Source organism: Monodelphis domestica, chromosome 4, assembly GCF_027887165.1.
Source record: "Monodelphis domestica isolate mMonDom1 chromosome 4, mMonDom1.pri, whole genome shotgun sequence".
Lineage (NCBI taxonomy): Eukaryota > Metazoa > Chordata > Mammalia > Didelphimorphia > Didelphidae > Monodelphis > Monodelphis domestica.
Window position 1 is genome coordinate 184,320,012 of NC_077230.1, and position 20,587 is coordinate 184,340,598.

General features: G+C 33.8%; 1 protein-coding gene across 3 annotated transcripts in view; it reads left to right on the plus strand.

The window, feature by feature from the left end:
* The window catches only part of MAP3K20 (mitogen-activated protein kinase kinase kinase 20), a 219,745-nt gene that overhangs the window by 109,033 nt on the left and 90,125 nt on the right, over positions 1-20,587 (plus strand). For all 3 annotated transcript variants that reach the window (XM_007494388.3, XM_056794010.1, XM_001368122.4), the window contains exons 4-7: positions 6,134-6,235; positions 11,668-11,733; positions 14,713-14,741; positions 14,835-14,972. In XM_007494388.3, coding sequence (XP_007494450.1) covers positions 6,134-6,235; positions 11,668-11,733; positions 14,713-14,741; positions 14,835-14,972 — 335 coding nt within the window. The remainder of the gene's footprint in view (positions 1-6,133; positions 6,236-11,667; positions 11,734-14,712; positions 14,742-14,834; positions 14,973-20,587) is intronic.

The window sequence follows — 20,587 nt, forward strand, 5'->3', positions numbered from 1 at the left end:
ATCATCATCATCATTACAAAAATCAGCACTATCAAAATCATCTCTGAAAGCTTTCTGGATTTTTCTCCTTTTCTCCTAATTCCTTATGTTCTTTATGCTACTCAGGCTTAATCTACAGATGTACATCAAGTGTGTTACATGAAGGCAGGCTGATACATAAAATATGTCACGTCAAAGGGAATATTCTCTTCTGTTTAAACTTTCTTCTTTGAATAACTGAAAGAGTGGCTTTCATTTAAATAAAAGGAGAAGCTATTCCTGGTGTTGTTTTAGGGAAAAGAAACAAAAATGGGTCTGGAGAAACAGTATAGATTACTTAAAAATTACTTAAAAATAGGTTCATTTATAGATAATATACTCTCATTTCCAGTCATCTCTCTTACCTCTAAAAATGTTTAATCATTACATGGGTCAAGGGGGATAGGATTGGGGAGGTAGACTCTAAATGATCATCATAGTGCAAACATCAACAACATGGAAATAGGTTTTGATTAAAGACACATGTAATACCCAGTGGAACTGTGTGTCAGCTATGGGAAGGGATGGGGGTAGGGAGGGAAAGAATATGATTCTTGTAACCAAGGAATAATGTTCTAAATTAACTAAATACAATTTTCAAAAATTATAAAAATGTTTAATCATGCCTTTATTGTTAGATATGCCATATATTATATTTTAATTAATTATCACATTAGACTAAAGTTCCTTATTGTATTCAATCCTGTACCTGGGTGGCAAAATGTAAAGGACACTAGATTTAGAGGCAGGAGATTGAGGTTCAAATCATGGCTATGATATTTACTTCTGGCCTGTAATTGGGCAAGTTAGCCTCTCAAGCCCTCAATTTTCTCACTCATAAAATAAAAAAATTGAAATTGATCACCTTTATATACTTTTCAGCTCCAAATTTTCTAATCATTTGTGATCTCTGTCCCTCTCACTACTATCATAACATACTTCTAGGAGGGAAAATCCCTTTTCCAGGATATAACCTCATAGAATCATAGATTTAGAGCTGGAAGAGAACGTGGATTTGATTAAATCAATTTCCCTCATTTTAAAGATAAGGAAACAGACCCAGAGAAGTTAACTAACTTACATCAAGTCCTACTACTAGTGTTTGAGGCAGAATTTGAACCCATGTCATCTCAGTTCCCATGCCAATGCCCCATCCACTACACCATTCAGACTCAATTGGTTCTTCAAGAGTCTTGTTTTCTGTTTCACTTCAGAACATATAAATAAGTCAGCATCACCTCATGCATTTAACGTTTTTCATTTAAAGTAAGAGAGACAAAGTGAAAAGTTTAAGTCCCAAGAGGCTTCCTGGCCCTTGAAGTGGAGTAATCTCTGGTTTAGGAGGCATTATTCTCCTTCACCTGACAGCAGATGGTTATCTTCCTGCCCTTTTGTTTACAATATTTATTAGCCATCGGCCAAAGCACCACATGAACTTTTCTAACATGGCTTTCATAAACTCAATACCCAATCAGAATAATATGTGCACTCCTGTACCAGAGCAAGCCTGTTCAGAGCGAGCTATGGTAGAAGAAATGTGTTGGATGGGCATGAAAGTATACTTCCAATCCCACCTCTTAAAATAAATACAGGTTACCCTTGAAAGGGATTGCATCCAGCCTAACCAGCTCGAATCTCTGGTAGTCTTGCCTTTTCTGTCTGACTAGAAGCTTAGAAGGAAGTTAGACTGCTTCCAGTTTACTCCATCCTTTCTTGATGGAAAAGATTGATTGTTGCACAAAACCATAGGCACCTTTAGTTAGGGCTAGAGGGAGTAAATGCTTATCAAAGATTGGGGTTTTTTTGTTTGGGTTTGTTTTTAATATGGTAAGGCTTTCTCATACTTGCAGAAAGTCTTCAGGTCAATAAGGAAAGAACATGAGGCAGAGAGGAAAGGAGGTGAACCAAAGGTAGAGCTTTAAGCCCCAAGGAAGAACAGAAGCATCCATGGAACAGAAAATCATCTCCTTTCTACTTGAGGTCTAGGAGATAGCCTGACTGTGCTATATCTTTGTTTTACCATCTCTTTGTTCCCTAGTATATGTGAGGTGGGGGTGATCAGAGGAAACCCAGATTTATTTACTGAAAACATGAAATTAGAAGTGGTAGACCTTTCTTTAAAGGGCACACTTCTTAAAACACACCCAGTCACTAGCGGCCAATCAGATCTCCTTGTGTTCTCACACTAAAGCACTAGGATACATGGTAGATCCTCCTGTAGACAAAAGGCTACACCTTGTAATCTCAACTTGATTGTGGAATGAGACCTCATCAAATAGGGATCCTCTGCCTCTTCCACTTCCTTCCTGAACATAGAGAAGGACAACAACCAACCAACCAGAAGGTAGAGACTAGCCTTAGGATTTCAGTGAAAGAGGGAGATCTCAATGTCTTTGCCAAGGAAACCCCAAATGGGGTCATAAAGAGTGGGATGTTACTAAAAAAAAAACAGTACATGTATCTGTACACATATCTATATACACTCTGATAAATCAGTTCTGTGAAGAGTTCATATAACTACACAGCATTATTTGAACAATAGACAATTTTCAAGACTGGTTCTTTTTGTGGCTAGTTAATCCAAACTTTTTGAATGCTTCAGGAATCTGTTAAAAGATTTTGCAGTGCTTAGGGACTTGAAGCCATCAGCATAATGGCATTTCTAAAATGGAGTATTTGAGGGAGCTCCCCATCTATAGAGAATCTGTCTTCTAATTGGACTTTACCACTATCTACTGGATGGACTATATGACCCAGGCAAACATCATTGGTGAGCACATGTGCCCCTATTTTATGCCACACATAAACTTTCAAACAATCTCATATGATTTTTCATGTGTATGGGAGACACATTGTTTAAGTTTAAAATACCCTTAAAATAACATTTTGGTTCTGCTAACTCAAATGCTTTTTTATAGTTGACATACAATAATCGTAATGTGAGCTTTTGCGTCTCTCACAAGGCAATAATTAGTCAATAGTGTGACTATATAGATGTGATCTGCTATAAAATATCATTTGTAAAAGTCTGCCTATTTTCTGAAATTCCATCTCACATTCATCAGATATGAAGTTGGAAAAAAGGAAAATTACAAATATTGAAGGCACTTTGGGAAAACAGACCCATTAATTCACTGAAGGAGCTGTGAATTAGTGCAGCCATTCTAGAAAGCAATTTGGAACAATGTCCAGAAAGACTAACTATATGACCCTCGGCAAGTCACTGAACCCTGTTAGCCTCAGTTTCCTTAATTGTAAAATGAGCTGAACAAGGAAATGGCAAACGACTCCAGTATTTTTGCCAAGAAAACCCAAATAGTGTCACAAAGAGTCTGGCATTACTGAAAAACAAATATAGCTTTAGGACAGGCAGCAAAAGAAACCAATCAGTGAGGCTAGCCACTTTCTTTACTTGGGAGACAGATCAATAGCAATAGATTTGGGTAAGTAGGAGAATATATTAATATTGGAGTAACTTTGATGTTGCACACCCCAGATCCAGTTTTTTCTCATAAAGGTGTTTATAGTTAATTTCACGAGACCATCAAAAACATCTAGGTGGCACCAAAGGCTTAAAATAGTAGAAACCTCTCTTTGAGATGGAATCAGACTGAGAATTTGTCTTCATTTTTACAGCCCTGCAGGGTACATATCTTTGACCTCTAAGGTTATTATTTCTGAGAGGAGTTTTTCCCCACACCCATAGCAAAAAGATTAGGTGCATTTCCTCCATACAACCATAATTCCAGAGAACTGATGATAAAGAATGCTATCCACTTCCTGACGAGGGGATGGACTAAATATATAGAGTAAAACTTATACATTTTTATACATTAACCAAGTTGTTTTTCTTGATTGTGTATTTGTTGTAAGAGCTTTATTTTACTTTTTCCCCCCATGGGGGAAATGATGTGAGAGGAAGAAAAACAAATGCTTGTTACATGAAAAAAAAAAAGATTTAGTAATTAAAAACCCAAGCAAATTCAAAGGAAATTCTATATATTCTCAGAGATGCCCTCAATCTGTTTGTAGATTATATTCATAAATGTTTAATAAGGATGAAAAAGTAAGCAAATGAGTCAATTGTTATTTATCTCAATCTCTTTTTCCACTAGTTTTTATAATTCTTTTAAAATCTTTTCCAGTCATTTGATAGTCTCCACTTCTTATAATATCTTCATTACAGACCTTTGTGTAACTTGTACTAGTCCATTTATTCTTCCTGTCTTTGTTTTCTTAATAATATTTATAATTTTTCAAGCAGTTAGTTCTTAGAGCCCAAATGCAGTAAATTAATTGTTATTGATAAAGAGAACAGTTTCTTATAATCATCTTAATTGACCTTTTATATATTTTATCTGTTTGTTTATCCCCCATTTCATGCTCTTAGCATTATCTGGCCTGAGTTACTTGTAACATTTTGGTAAACTTGCCTGTTCTTCTATAGTCACTTACTCTTGTATGAGACAGTACTGCTAAGTCTTCTTCCATTATAAATATATTTATATTTTAATCTTATGTTACCACATCTCTTCACTTGGCAAGAAAATGAAAGTTTTCCTAGCTGAGGAGGTCTCTCAGCTCTTCTAGTTATCTGGTTAAGTTTCCTTCATAAATGGTCAATTTATATTGATATCTATTATTTTATCCATTTCCCATTTTTCAACATAGGTTGTTTAAATAGGTCAGTTTAGAATTGCTTTAGTTACATACTCTATCTTCATATTTTTATCTTTTTTTCTAATTCCTATTAATATTTACCTTTTATTACAATTAGATGTTATATACATAGAAAACATATTGGAAAACACTCCCTTACTAGTAATTCAGATTGTCTCCTGTAAGTTAAGATATGGTCATTTTCACTTGATATGATATTAGCTGGTTCTTGCTATACCCAGAACCTCACAACACTGCAAAGAAGAAATATGTGTGAAACTTCTCTTTAGTCTATGAGCCTTTGGTCTCTATTATATTACTCAGCCATATTTTCCAATACATTTTTTTCCAAGCTCTTCTATATTCTCTTATGTACTGAAGTCACTGAGTATCAAAGTATAAGTTAATTAAAATTCAGGGTTCCTATTAAATTCTTTTTAGGATTTTTCTGCCTCCTTGTTCTGCAGAAGATTTGGCTCATAAAATGCAATTTTCATCGAGTGTTTTCATAGGAGATGATAAAAATCATATTACTAGATTTTTTTTTGAAATAATGTTGCTGTTTCCTGAAGCCTGATTAAAATCAACCCCACCAATTCCTTTATTTGTCTCTTCAAAAGGATCTGTGAGATATTCTTCCATTTAGCTACAATTTCCATTTGTCTTCTGGTTTCATGTATAGAGAGAATATCAATATTGAAATGATTCAGTTTCTCTAGAAATGTGTCCACTGCGGGGGGAAATCTCACATTTAGAAAACCAATAATTTGTTGCTCTTCACTTGTTTCAGATGTGTCTGCTCTTCAGAATCCCATTTGAGTCTTGGCTGACAAACTCTGAAGTAGCTTGCCATTTCCTTCTCCAGATCATTTTACAAATGAGGAAACTAATGCATAAAAGGGTTAAATGACTTGCCAAGAATCACAGTATGTGAGACTGGATTTGAACTCAGGTCTTCTTTCTATATAACAGATTTTTCCTCCTTGATTGTTAATTGATAAAAATGTATTGTGAAAAATCTGTAATAACGAATTTTAAGCATACCCTTAATCTTTAGAAACTTTAGCATAGTAAGTTATAAATTTCCTATTAGACCTATGAAGTCTTTAATTAAATCATTTTACTATAGGGTTCAGTTCTACTTTTTTTAAAAATTTAAACCCTTACCTTCCATCTTGGAGTCAATACTGTGTATCGGTTCCAAGACAGAAGAGTGGTAAGGGCTAGGCAATGGGGGTCAAGTGACTTGCCCAGGGTCACACAGCTGGGAAGTGTCTGAGGTCAGATTTGAACCCAGGACCTCCCATCTCTAGGCCTGACTCTCAATCCACTGAGCCACCCAGCTGCCCCCTCTACTTTTATATATATATATGGATTTCAAGGCTCATTTCTGAATCATCAGATTTAAGTTTAGAAGATCATCTGTGGTTTCTAATATGCATATCTTTTTTTTCAGAATATGCTTCTCTAGGATCATTATATGATTACATAAACAGTAATAGAAGTGAAGAAATGGATATGGAACATATTATGACTTGGGCCACTGATGTGGCTAAAGGTAAGAATAAGTTTTTTTTAAACCTGTCCTGAAATAGGAACATAAAGAGGAAATATGCTTTTCTCGAAGTAGAATGCCTCATGTCCTAGTGTAATATAGCATTAAATGCTTTTCCTTTTCTAGAATGAATATACTGATACTCAACTGATTCCTATGAGAAAATTTAAATTTATTATCTTCTGCTTTTTCCTTCATTTCCACTCTCTCCTACTTTTTTAGTTCCTTTTCTCACCTTCCCTCCCTCTCCTCTCTTATTTTTCACTCTATTTTTCCTTTCTGTATGTCCCCATTTACTTTCCTCCTTTTCTCTCGAACCAGCACCAACAAAGTCAGTGTATCCCAGCCTCATATGACAGGGTAATTGACCATTTTACCACTCTAACTTCTTGACATATTAGATGGAGAGACCATAATACCATTGTTCTGTAAGACTTAGTTTATACTCGGGCCCAACTGATTTATCTTGGATTAGTTCTGCCCATTTTGTATACATGGCATATGTTAAAAATAGAAATCACTTTTAAAAATGTCTTATCCATGCTGCCATATAAAAACAATTCAGATTTCATTTTATATTTAATACAGTCTTGGAAATCACTCTTGGAAATTAAATATTTTTAACCTACAAAATCCCCAGAATACTAGCCAATAAAATGTCTAATCCTTTTTTTTCCTCATAAATTCAAGTACAATCTAATTCTTTCTGAAGTAATTCAAATTCCATTTATTTTTATCTTTTTTTTTTCCATTTTCACAACTGTGAACCTTTTAGAGTTTTATTTATAACTATCCAAGTTGCTCTGGAAACAACTTGACCTAAATAATGAAGGCTGATAGTTACATTTGTATTCCAGCAACTCCTAGGAAGCCAATGTCCAAATTTTCCTGGAGCAATTAACTCTATGTAGCTTATCCAAAGGCATAATGGAGAAATATAAGATTAGGAACCAAAAAGAGCTTGAATCTTCCCTCAGTACTTCATAGCTCTGTGGTTTTGGAGAACTCACTTACATTTTGGTTTCTTTGTCTGTAAAATGGGAACAATAATATTTGCTTTACTTAATGTGCTTGTTATAAAGAACCACATTAATGTGAATTATTGTCATTATTTAAAGTAGATTTCTGTATGCATCTGTATAAAATAATATTTAATGATGTTTCATATTCAGGAAAGGGAGCAAGTCCCACCTTGTTTTGATTGGTAAGTTAGATCGATTATAAAAAACAATATATTCCTATTGGAATTATTCTATTCAGGACTCAGACTATAAGATAATGTTCTTGGAAATGGTTTCAACACAGTTGCATAAACAAGCAACACAAAAACCCCTCATGATCTCTTTCAGAATTTAATCCTTTTCAAGGTATTTTGTTGTACTATCACAGTCACCTTTCTATGGATTCATATGCTATCACAAAGGGCATGGCTTATTTTTAGCAAAGATAAAAGAATGTTATTAGAAATCCTGCTGTAACAAGGATCATCCCATTTAGCCTATAACCTATAAATGGCAGCATTGTAAACATGAAGGCTTCCCCTTTCTGCCACTGGATTTTTCTAGATTTGGGTTTACAGGATTCATTCAGTTCTATATAGTGCACACAAATACATCTGATCATTCTACATCTTGAAAAACTTCTCCTGAGTATGAAGATAGCTACAAGCTTCTGGCTGTCCCAGAACAGTCCCTATTTCAACCCATAAACTATTTATAGAGGTCATTTGGCTCCAAGCTAGCAATATCACTTCTCTAGGGGATCCTCTGGGTACATTGGCAACAGTGGAAGGAAGAAAAACTAAGAAAACCAAAAGGGAAGAGGAAGAGGCAGTTAAAAGATCACTGGATTTGGAGTCAGGGGGCATGAGTTCCAATTTCAACTCTACTCTTCAGTAACTTGTGTGATTTTATACATATTATTTCACCTCTCCTGACCTCAGATTCCTCATATGCAAAATTATAGTCATCTGTGAGTCAATAAACATTTTGTAATTGCCTACTATGAACCGGGCTTGTACTAAGCATTGATGTCCAAGAATCTTGCTGATTCAATGTGTCCTATGATTGTAAAGCAATACATGTCTATAACTTGGTTCTCAAGGCATTTCCCCTTCAAAATTCCAAAAATGTCCCCAAAAATAGTGGTGTTGTTGGAATAACTCACTATAATGACTTCTGTCTTATTTAAATCCATAAACTGCAATATGTCTTGGAGAGAGAATCAACTCTGATACTTTAAAGTCACATTATTGCTATAAAAGAAAGTAATATTATTTCCCTAAAAACTAAGGGGTCGGGGGGAGTAATAGTAGTACAGTCATGGCTTTAGTCTGCTATTATATGGAAACAGGTAGGATTTGCAGCTTAGATGGAAAAGACTTATTTTATACCTTCAGGATCAAACATTGTGGGCCTTTGAATCTGACCATCATTCCTGCCAAAGGCTTTAAGAATTTTCAGTACTTTGAGGTGGTGAGAGACCAAAAGATGAAAAACTCAGCACAAGTGAGAATTCTCATACATTTTAAAGGATTTGGGTACCTTGTATTTCTCTGATAAGATAACAGTTTAAGAAAGCAGAAAGGCTTTATGTTTTAAAGATAGACCAACAACTTGATCTTGAACATTTACACTTGTTACAGGGAAATTTACAAATGAGAAAAGAGGGCAGCAAACTAGACATCTATGGATCAATTCTCTAAAAAGAGGAAAAAGCCTTTAGTTTCCACAAAAGTCCTCTCAAAGGACACATCAAAATCTTCACCAAAACTAATATGATCCTATAGAAGGTATTATTTCATCTTCAAATTTGTTGCATTTTTTAAAACCCTCACCTTTCATCTTAGAATCAATACTATGTATTGGTTCTAAGGCAAAAGAGTGATGAGGGTTGGGAATAGGTGTTAAGTGACTTGCCTAGGGTTCACAGCTAGGAAGTATCTGAAGCTAGATTTGAACCCAGGACCTTCCATCTCTAGGCCCAGCTCTCAATTCACTGAGTCACCTAGCTGCCCTGTGTTGCATTTTTTTAAAAGAAGAAAGAAAAAAAGAGTACAGATTGTATAAAAAAAAGCAAAGAACTTGCATAGTAAACATTGATTCTATAACACTAAATATAATTTAATGTGATTGATTACTGATGTTATTTACCATAATTATTTCTATAGATAGGTTTTACATTTTACAATATACTGCATTTGTTGTCATTTCCATAAAATTTAGATATCAAACTCTTGCTCAAGATTTCAAACTTTCAGTCATAACGTTATACTATGCAAAAATGAAGTTCACGGAGTCACTAGAATTATAGAGCTTTTCTAGGAATGCTATCTATCATGATGATGATGACCATATTTATATTTAGTATCATATTCTCTATGAAATATAACATAATTCAGAAGTAACCACCATCACAAATGTGTCTGTCTTTTGTAGTATTTGAAAAAATTTTGCTTGACAAATTTTTTCAGAAATCTTTATCAGTAATGATTGTCAGCATAGTTTTTTTTCATAAATTCATATTTTAATAGAGAATAATAGCAAAAGAAAGCGAAGCAACAAATTCAATGAGAAAGATTTGAAATGCATTCTAATTGTAGATATTTCATTTTAACAACTTGAGAGTATTAAAAGTATCGTATTCACTCAGCAAATATTCAACATTCCATTCAAATGTTTCATTTGAAAAATGGGGGAGGGGAGGACCTGCACAGTGAAGTTCACATTTGTAATTTGTAAGAGAGACTTCCTTATCATAATTTCTTCTTTGTTTAGAACATTTGAATTGCTAACCTTTTTCTTAACTTGTTTTTTACTTGTTTGTCAATTTAGTTCTGTTTGAGAATTCATTCTCTCTGTAGCTTTTAGATATTTAATTAAATAGATTTTAACAATAAAATAGTTGACTATTAAGGTTTACAAAGTTATTTATTTATTTATTATTATATACATGATGCCATTTGGTTTTAATTGTCCTTTATTGTTATAAAAATAATTCCTGGCAAAAACATCAATATTGGGAAAGAATAGTAAAAGTACCCAAAAACAATTTTATAGAATTGAAATGTTCATTGTTTTCAAAATTAACCAAGCACTATTTATTGGTATATACGCATTTGAGCAATTGTATAAGAAGGGAAGTATTCCTTGAGTTTCTTTTTTCTCCTCTTTACATGAAGGGAAAATTTGAATTGCTTAAATATGGGGGAAGGAATTTTTCTTCTATTTTTATATTTGCATTTTGCAAAAATAGCACATCCATCAGAGCACTTATATACTGTGGATATAGACAGTATGTAAATGTAGGCAGCAACAGAACAAAAAAAAATCTCTCTTGAAAATCTGGGCTTTTCCACACAAAGTTGATTCCTTAATGGCAAAATTTCATTTATTAATTATGTGTTGAATTTACAGAGTTAATAAACTTTATTTTTGCACAAATATATAACAGAATTTTGTTCAGATTTAAATATAAATTTCTTCAGAGACTAAACCTTTGGGAAAATAAAAAAAATACTTTATATCTATTATATAGGATACATTTCTGTCTAAGCATCATCAACTTGCATTATAAATCATAGCTTATGAATCCTTACTCTTCTCTCTAAATGCCCAGATGTAATGAATATCAACAAAGGAAATCCTGACTGGATATAGATGGCTCCATAGAGCTAGATGAAACCTTAAAAATTCTACCAACAAACTGGTTTTTCTAAACATTAAGGACATTGATTATTTGTAACAATAAGCAATAGTAGTAGACATGTGTATTAGATACTTTAAGGTTTTCAAAGTTCTTTATATACATTTTCATTGTAAATTTACAGCAATCCTGAGTCAAGAACTGTAGGTATTATCATTTCCCTTTAACAGATGAGGGAACTGAGGCCCAGAAAGATAAAGTTACCCTGATTTGCCCATTGTAACTTAAATAAATTAGAGGTCAAATTAAAATTCAGGTTTCTCCAGACTTCAGTTCCAGAACTCTAGCTACCAATACTACTTGTCTCAGGATAGATTCCCCAGTTTATACTTAGCACCTTTGAATAGCTGATACTGGGATATAGAATGCCTTGGGATACTTAACCTTGGTCACACTTTTGACTAATTACTTTGATAAGAGTCTTAGATTCATCCAAAACACAAACACACACACACACACACACACACACACACACACACACACACACACACAAATGAAGTGCTCCTAGACATCATCTTTAATCATTATCATTACCTAACATATAACAGATCAAAGTGCACCAATGTAAGTGTGCCATAATTTCCTCTCTCCATACAATCAATCATAGATTAACAAGGTGCAAAAATCTGATTTGTGCTGTTTCATTGATGTTTAAAGAAGCAATGTGGTACTGACACAATGTTGTGAAGCTGACATTGGTGATCCCTTTTTTCCCCTTCTCCAATAAATAGGAATGCACTATTTACATATGGAAGCTCCAGTCAAGGTGATTCACAGAGATCTCAAGTCAAGAAATGGTAAAGTACCCATGTACTTTTAATCTTCTTATCCCATTTTGGAAGCTTAGCTTTTGGCTTTTTAACTCATTCTTATTTGAAATTTTCTGTTTCTCTTAGATTATTTGGTTTTAGTTTTTCTTTGAGCCACTCATACCTTGTATGAGCAAAGTCATGATGTAAATGGCTTGAAGAATTCACACTTGGATACCTCTGCATCATTTAAAATCTTTCTGATGATAAACGATTTGGTATTATTTTGTAGTTAAGCAGAACTAACTGAAGTTGGTGGTTTTCTATTAAAAAAAGTTTCCATGTTACATCAAAAGCTCTCTTCTAAGTGTTTCTTCCATGTCAGAAGAATTAAGACTATTATTTTCCCTATAACCTTTAGAATTCTAAGTGGATGATGAGATATCTTGCTTGGACAAGTGTTCATGTGGTTGAATGTGGAATGAGGCAGAGGAGGGTCCCTTGAGGAGAAGGTACTAATGATCTCCAATCACACTGTTCTCCCATCTAGAAACATATAAAAGTTAAAAATAGGACAAAGACTATGGTAGTAGCTGCCACTTTATGGTCAAGCTCCATAATCCACTAGCTGTTTCAGATGACCATTAACTTTTCATTATTCCAAGTGATCTTAGGTGCCTGCTAAAACATAAGAGTAGGTTGGGTTTTTAAATTTTGTTTATAGTTTTTTGCCTAAAATAAATGATTATCAAGTTGTCTTGACTCCAAGGGAAAATATCAGACTTTTAAAGCATTGTTATGACCTCAAAATTTTTAGGATATACTTGGGATTGCCAACAAATCAAGGTATTTGAACTCTTCCCTTTTTATTTGACTTCTTGGTTACTTAAGGGGGGAAAAACTCTTGTCCATAAGTCATCTGATGCTTTCAACTTACTAATGTTGATCTGTAAGAAAAATAAAGCTCATTGTATCCCTATTTTTAGCTACAACAGTGAAACATTCGTAATACCATTTAAAAGTTGTCTGAAATGTAGACATCATTCATACTGAAATGTGCATTGTTTAAGAATGGATATATAAATAATTAAAAGGTTCCACCAAAGCAGAAATAAGAACAGAAGAAAGAACACTGGTCAAGCTGGCAACTTCCTGTTTTCAAAAGCTTAGTTTAAAATAATGTACTTTGTGCATCAAAATTGAATTTAACCTCTAGATCTTCCTGAATATTTTGACTGTATTCCTCGAGATATAATGTCTCTATAGAAATCTGGGCAAATTCTTCCAATTTGAATGTGAGGTAAGCTTTGATTATTAAAAAAAAAAAACAGCCTATTGGTATATCATTAAGTCTGAGTCAAGGCTAAAATAGTAGCACAAGGTGAGGCTTGAGCTTCCATTCATCTTAATAGCATATTAACTTTGAAGACTAATTATGGCCATTTAAAGGTCAACACTGCTAATCATTTCACTGGTGATCATCATACCAGAACTATCCAGCTAATAATGCCTTTGTACAATACATGCCTTATCCCCTGGCAAATTAATTTGAATAGATTTCTCTGGAGAGAGTTATGAATATGTCAAGAATTAAATATGTGGGAACCTCATGATTTTTCTGAAGTTCCATAAAAATTTCTCAGTAAAAGGGATTATACTAAGTATTCCAATGGATGTTTAAATTTTTTCATAATATTAAAAAGTTATTCATCTTCTTTGTGCTTGAATTGTTTTAGTATATGTTTGAGAATATACTTTTATTGATAAAACAAATCTTTCTTTGGAGTAATGAAGTTCTTTGCCTACATCAAATGGTCTTTATATAGTGATTTTAGTTTTTCAGCTTTATATTATTACATTTAATCTGTTCTTAATCTCATTTGATTTATTTGGGGATATATTAGGAAGGTAGGTTGTAGAGATTTTATCATTGTCCTCATCAATAATAGTAAATATATTGAATCCTTATGATACATAAAATACAGAGAATAGTTCTAAGAAATACAAAGAGGAATATTACATAAGCTCTTCTATAGCTCAAAATTTATTTGGGGAAAAATTGTTTATCTAATCTGGTCCAGGATCACATGAAACAAAGCCTTACCCTCAGCAGTTCTAACTATAAGTATTATTAATGATATAAGTGAGTCTTCAGTAAATACATGAAAGGATATAAGGCTATATTACCCAATCCGACTCTGTCTCCTGGGTCTCAGTGTAAATTCTGGTTCTAAGAAAAGAAATAATTAGTATTAGGGGAAAAAAAAAACAACCAACAACCATGGCCCAGAAGCGAAGCCTGCTTGATAGCCAGAAATGCTTAGGATTATTTTATGCTCATGAGACCAAAAAGTTGGAACCTTTTACAAATCTACCAATCTAGAATAAGCAAATCCTAGACACCTTTGAGTACACTGGTAATGAGTAGGCTAGAGAGGGATGAGCAAAAGGGATAGTGTTCATTCCTTTGGTATTAAAGACTGTACTTAGGGGCTCATTAGTCATTTTAGCTATTTCTGTCTCCCTCTTTCCTCCTTGCTCCAGGATAAGGGACCTAGTCTAACCAGACTGTATCACATGTACAACATGAAAAAAAAATATAATTTATGGATGAGAACAATTAGGCATGGAACAGTTAATGACATCTTCAAAGTCACACAAAGTAGATACTGGCAGAACCAAGACCAGATTTTAACTGCTATCTGGTACTTTTTTCTTTTCTTTTCTTTTTTTTAAACTGGGTAGTGCCATTATCTGCTGAAGAAAATATTTCATAGACTTTTCACTTCTGCACATTAGTTTATAAACCAAGGCCACTTTTCCTTTGCAAATCTTTATTACGTCCTTACTATTTTCTCTTTTTTTTGTCAATCCAATTGACAACAGTTGGTTGTCAAACTAAATAACTTGAGGTTATGAGTACTAATAAAGAACACAAAAATTTAAGGTTTTTCAGCAATAATAAGCTACTTTATAAAGATGAGACTGATAGTCACATTATTCTCCTTTTTTTCTTTTTACTTGTAGTTGTTATAGCTGCTGATGGAGTATTAAAGGTAGGAATATTTTTGTTAAAATATGGAATTTAAGAATCTCGTTAACTGCTACATGGTCAGAAACAAATACAAAGTTGATTTGTGTTTTCCCAGATCTGTGATTTTGGTGCCTCACGGTTCCATAACCATACAACACATATGTCCTTAGTAGGCACTTTTCCATGGATGGCCCCAGAAGTTATCCAGAGTCTTCCAGTTTCTGAAACATGTGATACATATTCCTATGGTGTGGTGAGTTGAATTAACATACTATTATAGGTACAAGAAGCACAATGCATTATGAATATGGAATCAGATGAACTATGCTCAAATCTCTTCTCTGCCTTGCACAACCTTTGTGACTTTGAGCAAGTTCACTTTCCTCTCCTTTAAAATGTAGGAGTTGGATTCAATGACTTTCTTCTTCCTTTTTAGCTCTCTATGAGCTTAAATTCTGACTTTTTTTAAAGTAAAAAGAAGGAACACAATATTCTTTTTTTTAAACATCTTCATTTTCTACTGGAATAAAAAGAAAAGGGGCATCCTAGAGAGCTCTCACTGCCTGGTAAAATAAACTTCTAATTCAATGTCAGCTCTGATGCTATGTCCCATTATTCTGTTGTTTTTTTTTTCTCTAGAGGAAAAAAATCACTACCTCATGGGAAAAAAAAATTAGATGGGGAAAGACTTAAGATACTGTTGGCCCTGATGTTCTGAGCTGTAACCAGGGAAAGTGTTTGTTTTTCTGAGGGTAACTTAGGTGGTTTGAATGTCTTTCATAGAAGCAATACTGGGGAAAACATAGATTACTGAGAAAAAGATTCACCTGAGAAGATTGCAAGTAATAACTTGAAATCATGAGTTGAATCTCTATTCACTAGGTCTGCTGAGTATTTGGTGATAATTCTATTTAGAGTTTAGGATATTATGGGCAGGGCACAAATTAAAATGATGATATCTCTGCACGTGTTGAAAACTTAACTAAGAAGCACAAATCTATGTTGGTGAAACAGTTTAACAACATGAAAACAGCCTGTCATTCAAATAACATACCTTTATTGAGATATTAATTATGATATTAACATTTTATGGAGTTGAGAGAAACCTTAGAGATTGTCTTGTCCAAAGGTGTCAAACATAAGACCCACTAAATGAGGCTCACCACCCTCTTGAGAACAGTTCGAACTATATTAAAATATAATTAGGAAAATATTTAAAAAATACAAAAAGACATGGATAATATTACATTTTAAAACTAGTAAATATCTGACTCCTGAGGATCCTTATGTATGGTTTAGTGGTCCCTGTTTTAATATGCCTTTGAAACCACTGGTTTAAGTGTACGCCCTTTGACCCAGCAATGCCATCACTAGGTTTGTATCACAAAGAAATAAAAAATAAAAAAAGGGAAGAACCTAAATGTACAAAAATATTTTTAGCAGCTTTTTTTGTGGGGAAAAAGAATTGGAAAGTGGGGAGCTACCTATCAATTGTGGAATGGCTGAGTAAATTATACTATCGTTATAATGGAATACTATTATGTTGTAAGAAATGACAAGCAGGAGGAGCTCAGAAAAACCTGGAAAGACTTACATGAACTGAAGCAGTGTGAAGTAAGCAGAACATTGCACACAGTGACAGAAATATTTGTATAATGAACAATTGTACATAACTTAGCTATTCTTAGCAATACAATGACCCAAAACAATCCAAAAGGACTTGGGATAAAAAATGCCATATGCTTCCAGACAAAGAACTGGTGAGGTCTGAGTGCAGACCAAAGCAAACTTTTTCCACTTTCCTTATTAATTTTTTTGTTCAAGTTTCCTTCCACAAAAGATTAATATTGAAAAATGGTTTACATGATTGCACATGTAAATTCTGTATTATATTGCTTACCATCTCAGCAAGAGCAGGAGAAGAGAGGGAAGGAGGGAGAGAATTCAATGCTAAAAATTCTTTTTAAAATATTGGAAATTGTTTTTACATGTAATGGGGGAGGGGGGATAAAATGAAAAAAGAAAAAGAAAAAACAACTGATTTAGTCCAAGCCCATAATTTTGCAAATGACAAAATTATAACCTAAGACAAATTAGTTGGTAACAAGGTCACATAGCCAGGACTAGAACCAAAGTCATATCAGCAAAAGCAAAAAATGTAGGAGTAGGTAATTTTTAAAAGAACTAATAAAATATAAAATTAAGCAGTCACATAAATAAGATTAATCAGAGGAAAGTTCTAAAGAAGGCAAGGTCTAGAAGAAGGCACTTTTTGAGGGGCTTTGTTTTGTGATTTTAGAAACAAATTTGTGAGTAATTATCTAAGTATAGGTAATTTACTTCAGGTCTAAAATGGTAGACTGAAAACTCTATGGCTTGTACTTGAGTTTACTAATCCTACCATTATCCATTTTCCTTTTCTTTTGCTATATTACCTTCTAATTCTCTAGAGTAAAGTCCCAAAGAATTAGATTAAAAGCTGACTTATTTCCTCAACCTACAAGTGTCTCTGTTTTCCCTGGAAAAACCAGACTGAAAGAAGCATCTGATAGAGGGCATAAATACAATCCCCCTTTCCCCCTCAAAAATCATATATTCCTTTTTTCCTTTCTGATGGGTTAAATATCCTTCTCTACTCTTTATTGCTAATAATCTCTTACTCAAATATGGGACATGCTTTCACTTGTTCAGTTTCTATTAAACCTTCTTTTATAACTGAATTGGTGACATAATGGAAGATGAATTTTATTATCTCTTAAGTAACCATGTTTGCCGAAAATTAAGTTAGAGGCAATTCAATATATATATATATATATATATATATATATATATATATATATGTATAATCTGGACAAAGACTAGAATTTAAAATGTTGAAAGAAACCTCTGGCCTCTGACCAAAGATCCAGTGTCACTTAACTGAGCCAGCTACAAAAAATGAGGGATATAAATCATTACTGGAAATGAACAAATAGTTCCTATTGAAGAGAGGAAGGGAATAGGAAAATTTAAATTCTGTGAGAATGTAGTAGAGTATAAAAGTGGTCTCTTGATTCAAAGGTACATTCTATCTTTGAGAACAGAGATAGAGAAGTATTTGAAAATCTAAGAATCCATTGTGGATACTGTCTTCCATAACCTGTGAGTTATTACAGATTCATTCAGAATAGTCTCTTAAAGTATGTTTAGCTGTACTTTTCTATATGAGATAAGAAACATATATTTCCTCTCATGGTCTAGAAAATATTGAGAGATAAGAACTAAATGCTCTCAAAATGATCCTTTAGCCCAGGTTTTCTAGCTCCCTCAGGTAGTTCCTATTCTTTTGGCTGAAGAGTTTAATCCTCACACTTTTTTCTCTTTACTTCTCATACATATTTGCATAAGTACATGCATTTGAGTACTCATAGCTTTACATTTTGAGGGGAAAGATTGAATATAGTATTGAAAAATCCAGTCAGTATTTTAGTAATTCAGTTCACCAAGCACTTATGGTAAGCTTGGACTCCCCTTCTCAGATCCTGATTGACCACTCAAGAGCACATTCATTGGTCATAAAGAAAATTAACCTTGTTGCAAAATAGCCTCATTATGAAAATGAAACTTTCAAAGCCTAATATTTTCCTGGAATCTTTGTATGAGGTATAAAAACCTGTTTTTCTTCATTTGAATTGGGCCCTAAATGCTGATGACTGAAAACAAATACTTCAGATGTAAACTATGAAGACTTTAGGAAAAAACATTGTGTTCAAATAAGGAAACACATTCCATCTCATTAGCATGGTGGGGGACTACATGTTCAGAATGTGGGTTACCCTGTCAATTCCAGATTTCCTATGTTTACTTATAAAGAATTGAATTAAATGTTATTGGGATGGGGCAAGGAATAATTGAAATTTATAGAAAAATGACTATGCGGCAAAAAGCATCAATAATTTTTTAGGGGGCAGCTGGGTGGCTCAGTGGATTGAGAGCCAGGCCCAGAGATGTAAGGTCCTGGGTTCAAATTTGGATGTAGACATTTCCTAGCTTTGTGACACTGGGCAAATTATTTAACCCCCATTGACTAGCCCTTACTGTTCTTCTGCCTTAGAACCAACATACAATATTGGTAAGGATTAAAAAATTTTTTTTCTTGAAAAACTCTATTTATAGAACTTGGGATCTTCTTCCCTTATATCTTTCACTTACACCTGCCTTTTTTTAAAAATGGGCTTTTATTTGCAAACCTTTCTATGACTGTACTTGTTGCATTTACTAAGGCAAAAAAAAAGCTTTTCCACTCAAGTGACTCAACATAGAGAGACTTAAACTTCATCCAGAAGTCAGGTAGAATTTAGGAAGATCCTGGGATAGATACTGTCTCAAAATTACAGAATCTCATTTTGGGACTAGCCTTACCCCTGTTTTTCCCATTTGGAGATTGAATAAATACTTAACAAATTACTCCAACATGCAGTTTACCAAGATAAAGCAAACATTCCACCAACTCTCTCTAGCATCTCCAATCCATATTCTACACAGATGTCCCTCCTCAAAAGCTGCCTCACACACACACACACACACACACACAGCCCCACACCCACACACATCCACATCCATATTCACACTCCTCACATTCTTTTGGAGACCAATTCTGTTCACAAGAAAATATTATTCTCTTGACTAGAAGATACAGAGATGCTCACAGACTGACTTTGTTTGCTCTAAAGCAGCCACTGCTATTTTAAAGTCTTGAAGAGCATCACTTAAAATGTCTGGTTATTCTTGCCTACGAAGCTGCTTCAGCAGAATCCCATTCAGAGCAGGATTTCATAGACCGAATTTAATTGTAGGCAAGGGTGTTTACTTTTCTAAGGCCCTTCCATAGTCCAAAGCCTTTGCAATGACCTAAGCAAATACCCCACTAGTCAGGGTTTTTAAGCAGGAAAAGAGAAAGCAGAAGGAACATTTTCCAGACTATCTAAAGTCACCTATGAAAAAAAGATATTCAGATCTAAAAAGTGGTTGGGTGAGGAGGATGACAGGTAGAAGTAAGATACTGATGGATTTTGTGGCAAGCGTGATCTTGTCAGCATCAATACCTTTAGTAATGAGCCATTCTTGGGAGACAACATTTGCCAGGATAGCAAGTGAATGTTCCTAATTCTTCAGAAAGTGAAGTGAACCTCCAAGATTATCAGGAAAGATTTCATTTATCTCAGTTGCCTACAGTAAGGTCATTCATTCATTCAAGTTCATTTTGTTTTCATTTGTGTCCAACTCTGTGACCCTGTGGACCATATCTGTCCTTGGAGCTTTCTTGGCAAAGATGCTATAATAGTTTGCCCTTTCCTTCTCCAAGGTATCTTCTTCATTAAAAAAAAAAAAAGCACTTATTAATTGTCTACTAGATGTTGGGTACTTTACTTTGAGCTGATTCAGAGAACTGAATAAAAGAGTCCATGCCCTCAAGGAGTTTGCATTCCACTCAGGGAAATAATACACATATAAATGAAAGCCAAATAAGTGAAAAATCAATATGATATCTTTCTTTACATTTTCCTTTGTTTCTTGTCCTTAAAGTATTGAGTGTAAAACTCCACTAATGGGCATTAGTTAAGGGGAAGAATTATCTGAATTAGAGAGAAATCTGGATTATTATATATTTTAAATGCCTATTGCAATGTTTACCATTACCATAGTTTTCATATAAATCCTTCTGAGAAATTAAGCAGGCAAGATTCTTGTAAAAGCAATATCCAATTGCCTATGATAAAACTAAAAAATTAGGACTATCTTTTATAATAAAATTTAGAAATAAACATTTTTATGTATCCAGAAATAAAAAGCAAATATATTTCAATATGTTATATTGGGTTCCTTTTT